General features: G+C 47.3%; 1 protein-coding gene across 1 annotated transcript in view; it reads right to left on the bottom strand.

Annotated features, from left to right (window-relative positions):
* LOC134413398 (uncharacterized) overlaps positions 1-17,184 on the bottom strand; it is a 41,617-nt gene continuing 24,433 nt past the window's right edge. Inside the window, exons 8-12 of the mRNA XM_063147581.1 lie at positions 9,690-10,013; positions 7,105-7,231; positions 4,638-4,745; positions 3,166-3,288; positions 1-1,023 (exon numbers count right to left, since the gene is read on the bottom strand). Of these exons, the coding sequence (XP_063003651.1) occupies positions 104-1,023; positions 3,166-3,288; positions 4,638-4,745; positions 7,105-7,231; positions 9,690-10,013 (1,602 nt within the window). The 3' untranslated portion in view covers positions 1-103. The remainder of the gene's footprint in view (positions 1,024-3,165; positions 3,289-4,637; positions 4,746-7,104; positions 7,232-9,689; positions 10,014-17,184) is intronic.

The raw sequence follows: 17,184 nt of genomic DNA, 5'->3' as shown, positions 1-17,184 counted from the left end.
TTGGCCCCACCCACCACTGGGACGCGGCCCCCGAGGGCTTCTCCGAAATGGAATTCAGCCCTCGGAGAGAAAGTGGTTCCCCACCCCTGGTCTCCCACGCCATTTATGGGGGGAAGGCCTCCTGTCTGAGATGGGGCAGGCTGGCCTCGGCCCGCAACTTCGTTCTGCCCCGCTGGCTGTGCAGGTGTTTCTGCGGTGGGTGATTTTCCATCCAGGGCGTCACCATCTCGTGCTGCCGCTGGTGCCCCACGAGGTGCTGCTTGCGGGTGAAACTCTTCTGGCAGTGGGGGCACTTGTAGGGCCTCTCGCCAGTGTGCAGCCGGCCGTGGGTGGCGAGGTGTTCCTTCCGAATGAACGTCTTCCCACACTCGCCGCAGGCGTAAGGCCGCTCGCCGGTGTGGATCATCTGGTGGCGCAGGAAATTGGAGTGGTGGTTGAAGCCCCGGCCACACTCGCCGCAGATGTAGGAGCCGGCTTTCCCCCCCGCCGCGTGGGTCCGCTGGTGGAGGTGCAGGTTGATCTTCAGCCGGAAGCTTTTCTTGCACTCGGCGCACGTGTGCGGGCGCTCACCTGAGTGCCACAGGCGGTGTTTGCTCAGGCTTGCCTGGTGCGGGAAGCAGCGGGCGCATTCAGGGCAGGTGTACACCTTTGCCCCTGGCTGGAGGCTCGACGTGGGGCTCCCTCCGGGTTCGGGAGTGACGCAGGGGTGGGTTCGTTGATGCAGGACACACTGCTCCTCGTATAGGAAGCTCTTCCCACAGTCCGGGCACACGTAGGGCGCCTCGCCAGGAAGAGCCCCCTCCTGGACGATGATCGTGGTGAAGTCGCCAAAGTCCGCCCCGCCCTCGGCCAGTTCCTCCAAGCCGCCCCCGATGCCAACCGCCTGCCCATCGACACACGCCAAGCCCTCCTCGGGGAAGTGGAACACGGCCTGATCCAGCGTCTCGGGCAACGCGCTGTAGAGTTCCACATCTCCGGGCCCCATCTCAGCCCTGGGAGGTGTCCGGTTGAAGAGGCCTGCATCTGTATGGGGAACAGGACCAGCTCAGAGTTGAAATGGATTCAGGGACAGAAATTTTCCAGCGATTTCTCCTAATTCGAAATTTATTTTTTAAATTTATTTCACCTGATTTTATAAATTGCGCTGAGGTTTTTGAACCAACACAGTATTAAATCTAAGAAAGAATTATCACCATCATCATCATATATCATCATTCCTATTTTTATTATTAGAAAATAATGAGTGCCATTTTTTGGCAGAAGGTGGGATATAAATAAAATAAATGAATAATTATAAAAACCTACTTTGATAACATTGCGTTTTGCAGATTCAAGGAGCTCAAAAATAAAAACAGCAAAACTGATCTGGCAAATTAAAATCACAATTGCCTCAAGTTCTAAAAATTTAATACTTTAAATTTAAATTTTACTGTTCTAACTCTGTATTTTAATCTTATATCAATTTTGCTGCGTGGTTTTTATCCTGGTTGTGCTTTTAACCTGTTGGTTGTTTTATTATGGTTTTAATTTTTGTGAACCGCCCAGAGAGCTTTGGCTATTGGGTGATATAAAAATGTAATAAATAAATTAAATAAATAAATAAAATGTGCAAGATTTCAAGCTCTCCAGATCTCTTCATCAGGCAAGACATTACAAAAAGCAGGGTTGAGACTGGAGCTTGGGAAAGAAAAAAGAAATGACTGGTAAAAGGAGCCCACGGGCGTCGCTCAGCACTGAAGCACATCTGAGTAATGTATTTATTTAGTATTTTATTTATTTAGCGCATTTCTAATCCTCCCAATAACTAACGTTGTCTGGGCGGATTACAACCAATTACAAAACTAAAATTCCATTTTAAAACACGGTTAAGAATATAAAATGCAATGCAAATATTTAACATTGGGAATTTATATTTCCTGGTTCCCAACAATCCTAGAAACTGCTGGAGGTCAAACTTGTAACCGTTGCATGAACTGCAGAACCTAATTTGAATGTCTGCAGACACCTCGTCTGTCACCCTTCATTTTGGGACTCTTAACATGTAGATACTCTGACCTCATCATCAAGTCTGATTCCTTCCGGCCCCCACTGCATCTTTGTTTGTTTAATCCATTTTTAATTATAGCTGTCTGATGAAGAAATCTGGGGATCTCAGAAGCTTGCACACTTTTTTTTGTCATCTTTGAGTTGGACTAATATGGATTTTGATATTTTTTCCCTCTTACGTCAGCATGGCTCCCTTTGTTTTGTACTTTTCTAGAGATTTAAAAAAGACTTAATTTTTCACATTTTATAATGACATTTCCCCAGTTCCATAGTTTCTACATCTGAGGCAAACCTCTAATTTCTTGCCCTCCCTCCCCGGGCACTAGAATCACCCAAATTCAAAAAAGTTGTGCTGTCATGTGAGTGTGTGACTATGTGTATAACAAGGTACAAAAGGTGCTATTAGAATGTAAGCCTATTCGGCAGGGTTTTGCTGTTTTATTGTTTTACTCTGTACAGCACCATGTACACTGATGGTGCTATAGAAATAAATAAATTAATAAATAATAAAAGAGACAGAAGAAAATGGGAGGCTACCCTGAGTTTTCCCTTTTGTGAAGTGACGAGTGATGGTCGTGAAATCCCCAGGTCTCAACATTTTATTTATTATTGCATTTATATCCCACCTTTTTTCTTCCAAGGAACCTAAAGCGGCTTACATAACCCTCTTCGCCTCCATTTCTATCCTCACAACAACAACCCTGTGAGGTAGGCTGGGCTGAGAGTCTGTGACTGGCCCAAAGCTACCCAGCAGGCTTCCATGGCCAAGTGGGGACTAGAACCCGGATCTCCCGACTCCCAGACCAACTCTAGCCACTACACCACACCACATTCAGATAGACTGCTCCTGCTGCTGTCCAATCAGCACCAGCTGGCCAGTGTCTTTGATTCTCTCCTCTCCCACTCACAGAATTCAATGCCTGAATGTACTTTGCTGTCTGAGGCTGCGCCGGGCCAATCAAACGCTGCAGCAGTGTTACCACTCTGTCTAGCCAGCTGCCCTCACTAAGCCTGCAGGCAAGGTTGGTCCGCCATAAGAAATGTCTGCAGAGGGGCCTGGAGGGCCGAGGGTGGGCCTGCCTTTCCCCTCCGGAGCCCCCCGGCCTGCTTTTCACTCACCTGGGCTGTGGTCCGCGGCGACTGCTCCTCCGTCCTCCACATCCCACACGCCCACCACAGAAGGGGCAACTTCCCGTTGGACAAAGGAGATTGTGTCGTTCATGGTGGGTGGGAATTCTGTGCCTTAAGAGGGAGAAGAATGCAGGTGGGGTGGGGTGGGCTAGTTCACTGCCCATCCTGAATCCCAAGTCAAACAGAGCTCAGAGATGGAGATGCCACCTTGGAATGATTGGTCCGGAAGAGGTTCTTCCTAGACCAGCGGTGGGGGTGGGGGAGGGGAGACTTCAGTCCTGGTTTCCAAACCTGGCTCTCTGAGGGTCCTAACGCACGCACACCCACCCCTTCTCCTGGCTTGATCGCCCCTCTTTTCCCCAGCTTTTGTGCAGCCTCTCCTCCCCTGTCCCAAACAGCGGAAGTGCCTCTCCGAAGGCAATGATGGCCAGCAGGGAGAGCTTCAAGCTAAAAGAGGTGGTACGTCTTTGGTACTTTTGCCCCACCCCTTTTGCTTTGGCTCCACCTCCTTCGGCTTCAGCCCTGCCCATCCCTGGCACACAGCCCCGTCCACACACAGACATTCGAGAGCTTCTCTGAAACTGAAATCAGTTCAAGAACCGTCGCTTTCGCCAGATTGTCAAGAGGGTTACAGTCACAAGAATTTTATTTTATTTATTTATTACATTTTCCTCCAAGGAATCCAAGGCAGTGTACATAAGCCGCCTCCTCTCCATTTTATCCTCACAACAACAACCCTGCGAGGTAGGCTGGGCTGAGAGTCCGTGACTAGCCCAAAGTCACCTAGTGGGTTTCCATGGCCAAGCGGGTAACAGAACCCAGATCTCCCAATTCCCAGTCCAACACTTTAGCCACTATGCCACCCTGGCTCTGACATATCATTCCCTATAGAAGTCCCCAATTGCATGCCAGGAAATTGAAAGGGTGCACATTTGAACACAGTGTCAAGGAGCAAGCGAGTCATGTAGCAGGGCCTTCTCTGCTGTGGCACCCCAGCTGTGGAATGAGCTCCCTAAAGAGGTTCGCCTGGGCGAACCTCTTTAGGGAGCTCATTTCACAGCCAGGGTGCCACAGCAGAGAAGGCCCTGCTCTTTTAGATGCCAGGTGAAGACCTTTTTATTCTCTCAGCACTTTAACAGTCTCTCAAATTAATTTTAACTTTGCTGTTTTAAATTTGTATTTTTAATGAGAATTAATTTCTGCACTGCTGCTTGATTTTATCCTGCCTGTGTTTATATATTGCATTTCACGTTATGCTTTTATACTGTTTGTTTTATATTTTGAATGGTTTCTGTGGTTTTAATTTTTGTAAACCGCCCAGAGAGCTTCGGCTATTGGGCGGTATAAAAATGCAATCAATAAATAAACAAATAAATCTATCCAGCACCCTTGGAATCATGGAAGGTTTCCTTTCCCAGACCGCCCAGACCGGAGACGAATCACAGCCCCCCGTCACTCACCTGCGCTGATGGAGGCCTCGTCGTCCTCAGACCGCCCCCGATTCTCCCCGCACGGCTCCTCCCCACGTACCATCCGGGAAAGCAGGTCAGGCTTTGCAATGGCATAATCTGGGGCCAGGAGGACAAAACCAAGGGCATACGTAAGCCCGGACCCTTGTCATAGAGAATACGGCATCTTGAGAGCCAAAGATTTATTCTTCAAAGCATCTTTCTGGCCCATGGGTTGACAGGCCAACAAACCCCAGCAGGAAGTGAGCAGCAATCGATGCAGGTCAAAGAGGTGGAGGAGGATTTGGGATGTTCCAGGGGAGACTGGGGCGGAGCCCTTTCGGCTTCGTTCCCAACACCACCATCTTTTGCCAGCACCTGACCCCGCTGTCTAGCCTCAGATTCCAAGCCCATTCAGATCTTTCCTTCCGTTTCGCTTCGTTATACCACTTCATTTTTTTGCCAGACAAGTTTTTTTGGATCCTGGAAGCGGAAGAAATGAATGGGACAGAATTCACTTAATCTCCTGCACCAGGAGGTTTTTTCCATTGAGGCTACATTCCCTCGGAGGTGATCTGTTGGGGGATACATTTCTCTCACTCACACATCCTCCCCATTCAACCATGTCTTCTCTCAGCTAGGCATGTGCATGCAGGCAAGCAGGCTCACACACACACACACACACACACACACACACCTTCCCAGACCTCTCCCCCCCTTCCCATGTAGGTAAGGAGAGGAGGGGGCCATTTTGATCCCCATCATAGTTTAAAACTTGCCGCCTCGACACACCACAAAGAGGAGGATAAACACCAGGATCTCTCTACTTCTTCACCACAGCGCAGAGTTAAATTATGGAACTCACTACCACAGGATGTAGTGAGGGCCCCCAACTTGGATGGCTTTAAAAGGGGGTTGGATAAATTCCTGGAGGCGAAGGCTATCAAGGGCTATTATTATTATTATTATTATTATTATTATTATTATTATTATTTATTTATATAGCACCATCAATGTACATGGTGCTGTACAGAGTAAAACAGTAAATAGCAAGACTCTGCCGCATAGGCTTACAATCTAATAAAATCATAGTAAAACAATAAGGAGGGGAAGAGAATGCAAACAGGCACAGGGTAGGGTAAGCAGGCACAGGGTAGGGTAAAACTAACAGTATAAAGTCTGCACAACATCAAGTTTTAAAAGCTTTAGGAAAAAGAAAAGTTTTTAGTTGACCTTTAAATGCTGCGATTGAAGTTGTAGTTCTCAAATGTTCTGGAAGAGCGTTCCAGGCGTAAGGGGCAGCAGAAGAAAATGGACGAAGCCGAGCAAGGGAAGTAGAGGCCCTTGGGCAGGCGAGAAACATGGCATAAGAGGAGCGAAGAGCACGAGTGGGACAATAGTGTGAGATGAGAGAGGAGAGATAGGAAGGAGCTAGACCGTGAAAAGCTTTGAAGGTTAACAGGAGAAGTTTATATTGGATTCTGAATTGGAAGCCCTGATGGTTGTGTGCTATCTCCAGTATTCAAGGCAATAAGCCTGTGTGCACCAGTTGCTGGGGAACATGGGTGGGAGGGTGCTGTTGCACCATGTCCTGCTTGTTCATCCCTGGCTGATGGCTGGTCGACCACTGGGAGAACAGAGTGCTGGACTAGGTGGACCCTTGGTCTGATCCAGCATCAGGGCTCTTCTGATGTACTTACGTTCTTAAAAGCCCTGCCTTCACCGCCTTCTCCCCAAGAACCATGATCAAAGGTAAGGGGCTGAAGTCAATAAAATGGGGGGGGCATCCCCAGCCATAACCCCCTTGCAGGCTAGAATGGGTGGGTGGGTGTCAGGTTAGTTCCACAGGCCAGAGGTTCCTCCAGGCTGATCCAGTCTTCTCACAGCAGCGAACCAGGTTCCTCTGGGAAACCAGCAAGGAGGGGCATAAAAACAACAGCACACTGCACAGCACACTGCACCCACCCACACCCCACCGCTGGTTACACGCACACACACACACACACACACAGAGAGAAAGCTGCCTTTGGCATTTAGGTTGTCATAGTTACTCGGCACTGATTGACACTTTTCTATCAAGGCCCCAGTCATGGCAGTGGAGGCTGGTGGCTCCGACATCAGCAGGGCGGTGAATCCACACCAGGTTGGAGTCAGAACTCTAAAGGAGCTATTCAAGGTGCTTCCAATGTCTGTGGGGTGGTGAATCCGCTCCGTGTTTCAGTCAGAACTCTAAAGGAGCTGTCCAGCACCTTGGAGATCTCTTTTGGAGTTTGACTGAAACCCGGAACGGATTGACTGCCCCACTGACATGGGAGCCACCAGCCTCCACTGCTCCATGGTGTTACCCACGTGGTTCCCCTCTGGCCAGATCCAGTCCTGCTTCTCTCGAGCCTGGCTACCGCCTCACGTGCCTTCGCAGCAGGTCCTGCGGGCATCAAGCACACGTTAAACTCTGCGAGCGGTTTCAGGCACTCCTTACCCATCGAGACCAAGGACTCGTAGTTCCCCTTCACGACGTTCTTGTAGAGCTCCTTCTGCCCCTCGTCCAGGTTGCCCCACTCCTGCTCGGAGAAGCAGACGGAGACCTCGTCAAAGGCCACGGGCACCTGGAACGGCAAGAGAGAGAAATGGCTGCTAGGCCGGTTTGCGACGGACGAGGCGGAGTTTCACATTGGAAAGGGGAAGCCAGCAATAACCTGGCTTCCATTGAGCAGGGGGTTGGACTCGATAGCCTTGTAGGCCCCTTGCAACTCTGCTATTCTATTATTCTATGAATAAGGGGAGAACTGCCGTGAAGCGATGGCGAATGCGAGATTCATCCCTGGGATGGAATCTCCACTTGCCCATGCTCCCTACTCTCTAAACTGGGTCATCTACGGACCTGAGTGGGCATGGTGTGACAGTTATAGAATCATAGAATAGCAGAGTTGGAAGGGGCCTACAAGGCCATTGAGTCCAACCCCCTTCTCAATGCAGGAATCCACCCTAAAGCATCCCTGACAGATGGTTGTCCAGCTGCCTCTTGAAGGCCTCTAGTGTGGGAGAGCCCACCACCTCCCTAAGTAAGTGGTTCCATTGTCGTACTGCTCTAACAGTCAGGAAGTTTTTCCTGATGTCCAGCTGGAATCTGGCTTCCTGTAACTTGAGCCCATTATTCCGTGTCCTGCACTCTGGGAGGATCGAGAAGAGATCCTGGCCCTCCTCTGTGTGACAACCTTTCAAGTATTTTAGAGTGCTCTCATGTCTCCCCTCCATCTTCTCTTCTCCAGGCTAAACATGCCCAGTTCTTTCAGTCTCTCTTCATAGGGCTTTGTTTCCAGATCCCTGATCATCCTGGTTGCCCTCCTCTGAACATAAGCCTAGTGGGGCATCTTCAAAACTTCGCTCAGGGTCCAAGGCCAATCCTTCCCGAACCCTAAGATCATCCTCAGGGTTCCTCCTCCGTGAGCCCCTGCGAAAGGAAGTGAGGCAGGTGGCTACTAGGAAGAGGGCCTTTTCTGCTGTGGCACCCCAGCTGTGGAATGTACTCCTTTCGGCACCAGGTGAAGACCTTTTTATTTTTCCAGGCATTTTAGCATCTCAGCCTTCTAGCCTTTTAAGCTCTGCTGTTTTAAATCTGTGTTTTAAATCCCTGCATTGCTGCTAGGTTTTATTCTGATTGAACTTTTATATTGTAGTTTTAAGCTTTTATACTGTTTTTTGCTGTGTTTGTGGTTTTAATTTTTGTGAACCACTGAGAGAGCTTCGGCTATTGGGCGCTATAGAAATGCAATAAATAACAATAATAAATAATAATGACCTTAAGCAAGCCACTCTTTCTAAGCTTCTACTCCACCCTCTCTAATAGGGGCATAATACAATTGGCCTACTTTATAGGGTTAGGATTACTGAAAAGATAGGTGAAGTACTTAGAAAATAATAATAATAAAATGCTAATTATTAATACTACTATTACATCATCATTAACATTATTGTCTGTTTTTGTTTGTATTTTATGCTTTTAATGGTTTTAAATTTTGTATATTTCTTTTTAATGTTCACTGTTTTTAACTTTTGTAAACCGCCCAGGGAGCTTCAGCTATGGGACGGTATATAAATGTAATAAATAATAATAAATAATTATTATTATTATTGGTGAAGATGATGAGGATGATATGGCCTTACAAGTGGATCAAAAGTAAGGGAGGAAAATCCAAATTACCTTTTCACCCATGGATGGGCCTTGCGGTTCTCCAGATGTTGCTGGACTGCAGCTCCCATCAGCCCCAGTCGGGACGGGCCATGGTCAGGAATGACGGGTGCTGCAGTCCAACAGCATCTGATTTCTTGCCCCCAGTTTTAATCTTTGGAACTTGCTTCAGCTTTAGTTGCGGAAAAAACAATTCTCAGAGCGCCGTGAAAAGGGCTGATGTCTCAGGATCACTTGGTTTGTGCTAAATGAGTTAGGTCAGAAAAAAATTGGGAGAAACAAGTCCTCAGGCTGCAAAAGATGTTTTATTTCAAAGCCCGACGGGCTTTGAAATAAAACATCTTTTGCAGCCTGAGGACTTGTTTCTCCCCTTTTTTCTGAATTAAACAAGTCTGAACTGCTGTGTTCATCCAGAAAGCAAAGAAATCCTGCACATTTGAACAATTGAGAAGACAACAGCTACCACTTGGCTCCAACCAGGGAGCACTCAAACCCAATCCGCCTCTCCGGGGGTTGCCAGACAGTCACACACCCCTCTTCCCTTTGGCCCACCCCTCTTCACCCATCATTTGATAGTCTCCTGCCTTTTGCACCGTTATTTTTCCATTCTAAACAGTGAAAACGCTTCTCTTGAGGCTTTGATACTGGCAGGGGAAGCGTTAAGCTGAAAGTTGCTGGGATTGGGTGGGTGGGGTTTGGTCCCACCCTTTTCCCCTTTAGCCCCACCCACTGTTGCAATGCGGCCCCCGAGCGCCTCTCTGGAATGGAATTCGGCCCTCAGGCTGAAAGAGGTTCAACACCGCTGTTCTAGGCCAAACAGAGCACCAGAACGGGTGGCGGAAAAGCCCTCAGCCTGTAGCCCAGCACATGCCAACCTTGGGGCTCTCTCCGCTGGAGCCCGGGGGCAGCCGGAGGATCCAGAAGTTCCGGTTCTTCAGCAGGTTCTCCATGTTCTCCAGCCTCTTCCGGAGCTGCCCATATTCCTGGATCAGGGTCCCCAGTGCATCAAGATGGTGGCTGAACTCGCTCATGGCCTTCTCCGTGCCTGAGAGCTTCTTCTCGGCCAATCCCGTCCTCCGCTCCAGGGTCAGCAGCCGCCCGGCGTGGAGGTCCACCTTCCTCTCCACAGCCTGCATCGCGGCCACCACAGTCCAAAGGGAGATCTCCGTGGCCTGCCGGTGAGGGTCCTCCTCGCAGCTCTGCTTGGGGCGGAAGCAAGAAGGCACGGGGGCCGGTGGCAGCGGGGACACGTCCCATTCCAGATCCTGCCGGCAAGAACAGAAAGGGCAGAAGCATGGAAATAAAGGAAGAGTCAACTCCCAAAATGTATACCAAGTTGTTGTTGTTGTTATTTACATTTTTTATATCGCCCCATAGCCGAAGCTATGACCAAGATCATCCCTAACCAATGGGGGGGAAAGTTTTCTTTCTAAGCTTAATGCTATGAAAGATTTGCAATGGGGCGGGGGGGGGGGTTGCAGCAGGGGGTGAAAGGGAAGAGTTAACCCTTCCCTCTCTAGTTGCAGTCCCCCCTTAAAAATTGCCTCTCCTTGCATGGCCATTAAGCTGAGCCAAAAAGAATTCCATTGGCACCAACGGAAACTCAGGGAGGATTCTGTAGAATAGATCTGGGGCCCTGGGATACAGATCATAGAATCATAGAATAGTAGAGTTGGAAGGGGCCTAAAAGGCCATCGAGTCCTACACCCTGCTCAATGCAGGAATCCACCCTAAAGCATCCCTGACAGAGGGTTGCCCAGCTGCCTCTTGAAGGCCTCTAGTGTGGGAGAGCCCACAACCTCCCTAGGTCACTGGTTCCATTGTCGTTCTGCTCTAACAGTCAGGAAGTTTTTCCTGATGTCCAACCGGAATCTGGCTTCCTGTCACTTGAGCCCATGATTCCGTGTCCTGCACTCTGGGAGGATCCAGAAGAGATCCTGGCCCTCCTCTGTGTGACAATCTTTCAAGTATTTGAAGAGTGCTATCATGTCTCCCCTCCATCTTCTCCCCGATCATCCTGGTTGCCCTCCTCTGAACACGCTCCAGCTTGTCTACGTCCTTCTTGAATTGTGGAGCCCAGAACTGGACGCAATACTCTAGAGGAGGCCTAACCAGGGCCGAATAGAGAGGAACCAGTACCTCACGTGATTTGGAAGCTATACTTCTATTAATGCAGCCCAAAACAACATTGGCCTTTCTTGCAGCCACATCGCACTGTTGGCTCATATTCAGCTTGTGAATAGACGCCGTGGCCCCTGCCGTGGCAACGCCCCTGGTCTGGCTCTTCGCTTTTTCTTTTCCACAAGCAAGTGTCCTCTGTATTGACAAAGGCTTTGGCTGGGATTCTGCTGAGCACACTACATCTATTTGTAGTAGGTTTCTAGGATGTTTTAAAAGAAGGTTTATGTATCGCCTTGGACACTAAATTGTTGTAAAGGCAACAAATACATTTTATAAACAAAGGAAATTTTCTTCTAATACAACAGAACATATTCACATCAGAGTTTTCTACATTCCAAACACAGAGCCTGCTCTATCCTGCATCGGCCCTAAGCCCTGATGCACTATTTCTGTTGATTGTGTCTTCAAGATGCTACCATCATTCTTGTACTGTGATTGTTGTTTTAATTAAAATATGGTATTCCTCTTTTTATGCCAAAAAACCCCCCCACCAAGGCAGCTAATAATAACAACAATGATAATAATAATAATAACCTTATTTAATACTTTTTTTTAAAAAAAAGAAAGATAGCTGAACTGGTCCATGAGAAAGAGAGAAAATCCAAAATCCATAGCTGGGCAATAGTTAGGGTTAGGACTGATTTTGTATCATCTAGCCTGTTGATGAGTTCTGGAGAATCCGAAAGCTTGTACATTTTTATGGAATTTTGGTTCATCTTAATAAAGGCAAAGCCCAGCTGTGGATTTAAAACATGGTAACTTTTTTTCAAAGAGAAGCTATAAAATCACAATACAGTGGCAAACACACACACACAAATCTCAGAAGGACCCCTAAAACCCTCTGAAATAAAACTGGTTGCTTGTTGCCAGAAATGCAACAAAGAGGTGATAACCTTAACCTAACACAGTATAGATGAAAACAAGGAAGTTAAGGAAACAGGTAAAAAAAATGCAATTTATATACTAAAATATAATGTTGAAAATAACATACACAGAGCATTTCACAAGTACAATAATACAACAAGACAATCAAAAAGCTAGACAGATATCATGCTTGCGCGCAGCGGCTGTTTGGAATACCTTCCATGGGCTTCCTTTGAATATTTGGACTCGTACCGTGTATTGTGGGGAGTGACATCTGATTTAGTTTAATTTTTGGAACTTTTAAGTCAGCCCCGGGAGAAACCGCCCAGAGAGCTCTGGCTATGGAGGCGGTATATAAGTGTAATAAATAAATAAATAAAATAGCCCACGATACTAATCAGCTTGGCAAACTGGCCATTGAGGAAGGCCAAGGGCTGAAACGCGTCTGGCCAAATGGATCAAGTTTACGGAGCATTTTCTGTCTAGCATTCTGATTGTCTTGTTGTATTATTGTACTTGTGAAATGCTCTGTGTATGTTATTTTTAACATTATATTTTAGTATATAAAATTGCATTTTTACCTGTTTCCTTAACTTCCTTGTTTTCAGCTAGCTTGTTGCCAGAAAGCCAGCTGTGAAGAAGGAACAGATTGAGCAGGGGGTTGGACTCGATGGCCTTGTAGGCCCCTTCCAACTCTGCTATTCTATGATTCTATGATTTCTCCCAGGAGAGGGTTCTGGAACCTGGGAGCCACTGTGAAAAAGGCCCTGTGCTGAGTAGCCCACAGCAAGGGGCCTGAAGCAGAAGGACATTCTTCATAGAATCATAGAATAGCAGAGTTGGAAGGGGCCTACAAGGCCATCAAGTCCAACCCCCTGCTCAATGCAGGAATCCACCCTAAAGCATCCCTGACAGAGGGTTGTCCAGCTGCCTCTTGAATGCCTCTAGTGTGGGAGAGCCCACAACCTCCCTAGGTAGCTGATTCCACTGTCGCACTGCTCTAACAGTCAGGAAGTTTTTCCTGATGTCCAGTCGGAATCTGGCTTCCTTTAACTTGAGCCCGTTATTCCGTGTCCTGCACTCTGGGAGAATCGAGAAGAGATCCTGGCCCTCCTCTGTGTGACAACCTTTTAAGTATTTGAAGAGTGCTATCATGTCTCCCCTCAATCTTCTCTTCTCCAGGCTAAACATGCCCAGTTCTTTCAGTCTCTCTTCATAGGGCTTTGTTTCCAGACCTCTGATCATCCTCGTTGCCCTCTTCTGAACACGCTCCAGCTTGTCTGCGTCCTTCTTGAATTGTGGAGCCCAGAATTGGACGCAATACTCTAGATGAGGCCTAACCAGGGCCGAATAGAGAGGAACCAGTACCTCATGTGATTTGGAAGCTATACTTCTATTAATGCAGCCCAAAATAGCATTTGCCTTTCTTGCAGCCATATCGCACTGTTGGCTCATATTCAGCTTGTGATCTACAACAATTCCAAGATCTTTCTCATTTGTAGTATTGCTGAGCCAAGTGTTCTTCTAGAATGCCTTGGTTATTTTGGGAGAGGTGTGTGTGCTTCAGCTCCACTGGACCAGGGCCATTTTGGGCTTTCTCATGTGGTGTTTCCAAAGCTGGAGAAGAATATTTGGAGACAAGAACCAAGAACAAATAGAGGCTTTCCTGTGTCAGGTCAGAGAACTGGGTCAGAGTACACAGAAACATTGGATGCTGCCATATAGTAAACAAACCCTTGGTCCATCTTCTAGCCCAGTATTGTCAACACTGACTAGCAGCTGTGACTCTCCAAGGTTTCAGGCAAGACTCTTTCCTAACCCTACCTGGAGGTGGGTCTCAGCTGCTGGAACTTCCAGTAATGGCCGAGAAGACCAGCATAGGGATGAGTGAATCTATCTATTTCTGGTTCCCCATTCCATCCCATTTCCACAAGAACCTGCAACATTTTTTTTACAGCAAAGCCTCCACAAAACATCACATTAAAAAAAATATCTATTTCAATATGCCAGTCCATTTCCAGGCCCCGTTGAAAGAGCTGGTATTAACCTATAAAGCCCCAAATGGCTTATTTACTTACAGCATTTTTACCCAGCTCTTCATCCAAAAGATTCCTAGCGTGGCTGACACAGACGAATAAGACGGCCCGTGCCCTCAGGCTTACAACCTAAAGGACACCACACCAAAGAAAAAGGAATTGGGAGGAAGGAGACTTGGGGCCTGGGGCCAGCTATCTGGAAGGAGGGCCTCTTTCCGTATGTGCCTGCCAGGATCCTAAGGTCATCCTCAGAGGCCGCCCTCCAGATGCCCCCTCCCAAATGAGGCAAGGCTACTAAGGAGGGGGGCTTTTCTGTGGTGGAACCCCATTCGTAAAACGTCCTCCCCAGGGAGGCTCTCCTGGCACCTACACTGTAGCCCTTTCAGCACCAAGTGAAGAACTTTTTATTTTCTCAGGCTTTTAGCGCTTTAGTTTTAAAAATGACATTCACAGCTTTTTTTACACTGCTGCTGGCATTTACCTTGGTTTATAATTTAGTTTTATTTTGTTCTAAATGTAAGTTTTGATACTATTTTTACTATGCTATTTTATTTTTGGTGTTTTAAGTTTTGACTTGCAAACCGCCCAGGGAGCTTCGGCTGTTGGACAGCATAAAAATGTAATAAGTAAATGTATTTTCTCCCCAAATATCCACTTCTAAATGTATTTTATGTAAAATGTGTACTTCTATTATTTATTTAGGGTGCAACCCTATGTGTGTGTAGACAGAAAAAAGTCCTACAACATCTGGCACTCCTGGGAGTTGTAGGACTTTTAATCTGTCTAAACATGCATAGGGTTGTGTCTTAGAATCATAGAATAGCAGTTGGAAGGGGCCTACAAGGCCATTGAGTCCAACCCCCTGCTCAATGCAGGAATCCACCCTAAAGCATCCCTGACAGAGGGTTGTCCAGCTGCCTCTGGAAGGCCTCTAGTGTGGGAGAGCCCACAACCTCCCTAGGTAACTGATTCCATTGTCGTACTGCTCTAACAGTCAGGAAGTTTTTCCTGATGTCCAGCTGGAATCTGGCTTCCTTTAACTTGAGCCCATTATTCCATGTCCTGCACTCTGGGAGGATCGAGAAGAGATCCTGGCCCTCCTCTGTGTGACGACCTTTCAAGTACTTGAAGAGTGCTCTCATGTCTCCCCTCAATCTTCTCTTCTCCAGGCTAAACATGCCCAGTTCTTTCAGTCTCTCTTCATAGGGCTTTGTTTCCAGATCCCTGATCATCCTGGTTGCCCTCTTCTTCAGTTAGTTGATTTGTACCCCAACTTTCCACGAAAAATGGCTCTCAAGACGAGTTCTAAACATGTTACCTTATTTTGATCTGGGGTTGGGTTTTTTTGGAGTCGAGAACCACGTTGGAAACAAAGTTCTGATCAACACATAAGAACATCAGAAGAGCCCTGATGCTGGATCAGACCAAAGGTCCACCTTGTCCAGCACTCTGTTCACACAGTGGCCAACCAACTGTTATGCAAGATCCCACAAGCAGGACACGAGTGCCACAACACCCTCCCACCCATGTTCCCCAGCAACTGGTGCACACAGGCTTACTGCCTCGGATACTGGGCTGGATGAGGAAAAACAAGCTGAATCTGAATCCAGACAAGACGGAGGGGCTTGCTATCAAAGGCTCCAACCTGGGTTTGGAGGTGTGTGTCAACCACTTCTGGATGGGGTTACACTCACCCTGAAAGACTGTGTTTGCAGCTTTGGGGCGCAGTTATTTTATTAATGTATTAATTTTATATGTTTTAATCAGTCTTATGTATTTTATTTTATTTTTGTATTTGAAGTTGTTCCCCGCCTCGATCCAGAGGGAGAGGCGGGAAAGAAATAGATGATGATGATGATGATGATAATGATGATTGGAGGCAGCACGTAGCCATCAGGGCTAGTAGCCATGGATAGTCTTCTCCTCCAGGAATTTATCCAACCTTCTTTTAAAGCCATCCAAATTGGTGGCCATCACTACCTACGTCCGAGGGATGCAGACAAAATCAGTTCTTATTGCAATTCCTGACGCATATTTAGAAGAGATGTAAGTGGTACAAGTCTTCCCTGGGGCCCTCCAGCTGTGTTGGACTACAAGTCCCATTGTCTCCCACTGTGTGAACACAATACTGGAGAAGACGGATCCTTGGGGTGACTCAGCAGGGCTCCTCTTATGTCGTTGATCCCTCAGTCCTGCCTGCAAATTGAGCAAACTATTTCTGGAACTGCCTTTCCTTACTTTATTCTCCCCACCCGCTTCCACACCATTCAGTCGTCAGGGAAGTTATGGAGTTTCTTTTTTTTATTTATTTTTATTTATTTCTGGATTTTATATACCGCTGTAATAAAATCCCTAGGTCATTCACATATACATATTAAAATTTTAGGTATAGAAAGTTTATTTTAGTAGCAGTGGTCCAAGGTTTTCTAGCTGAGGCAGCATTCTCTAGCGGTGAGGTCCAATTGAGAACTTTATTAAAAACTGTTGCAGTGAGTTCCATAGTCCCAAGGCTCCATTTCCCCCCCCCCTTTATTTTCCTTCTCTCTTTTTTAAGAAACATAATTGGGAGAACCCAGGTGTAGTTCTGTTGCATATGGTGGCCATGGTGGGATGACCTACAGTGTTTCTGTCAATTGTGGGTTTTAGGACGCCATTTGTGGGCTGCTACAGCACCTAACCAGAACAATCCCCCAAACCACAGGGCTATAGAACTGAAGAATGTACATTTCCTTCCCTTCTTAGATGTGGTGACCCCGGTCTCATCTTGGGAAACTGAGCATGAATTGGAGCACTGAATCTTTCAAACGTAAAAGATACGTTAGGGCTCCACTCCTTTGCACACTGATTGGGAAGTAAATCTCATTGAATATAATGGATCTTACTAGCGAGTAAACGAGTATAGGATTGCACCGTAGGTCAATACTCTCAATAAGGAAAGGAAGAAATAACTATGCTCAGAGAGGATTCTCTCTCCCTCTCTCTCTCTCATACACACACACTCACTTCCCAATGGCTCCAAAATGTCCAGAATATTTACATCTGTAGTCTTCCTGTTACATCGTTTTAGAAATCGATCTAAGCAGCTATGCACGAAATCCAAGACCCTCCCCACACCCCGCGGCTGCCTTCGGAGGGCTGCACCGCCCGCCCCCGCCCCCGCCCCCAGCCGAATTGTGCTGGAGTCCAAAGCACACGAGCCTCTGAGCTTGAGCAGAGTGCCCTACAGAACCACAACACAACCCACTCCCTTGCAACCCAGGAGGGCCGGTGGGGGCGCCAGCTCCCAGCC

The sequence above is a fragment of the Elgaria multicarinata genome, chromosome 1 (genome assembly GCF_023053635.1).
Source record: "Elgaria multicarinata webbii isolate HBS135686 ecotype San Diego chromosome 1, rElgMul1.1.pri, whole genome shotgun sequence".
In the NCBI taxonomy this organism is placed as follows: domain Eukaryota; kingdom Metazoa; phylum Chordata; class Lepidosauria; order Squamata; family Anguidae; genus Elgaria; species Elgaria multicarinata.
This window is presented reverse-complemented; position numbering and strand designations above follow the sequence as displayed.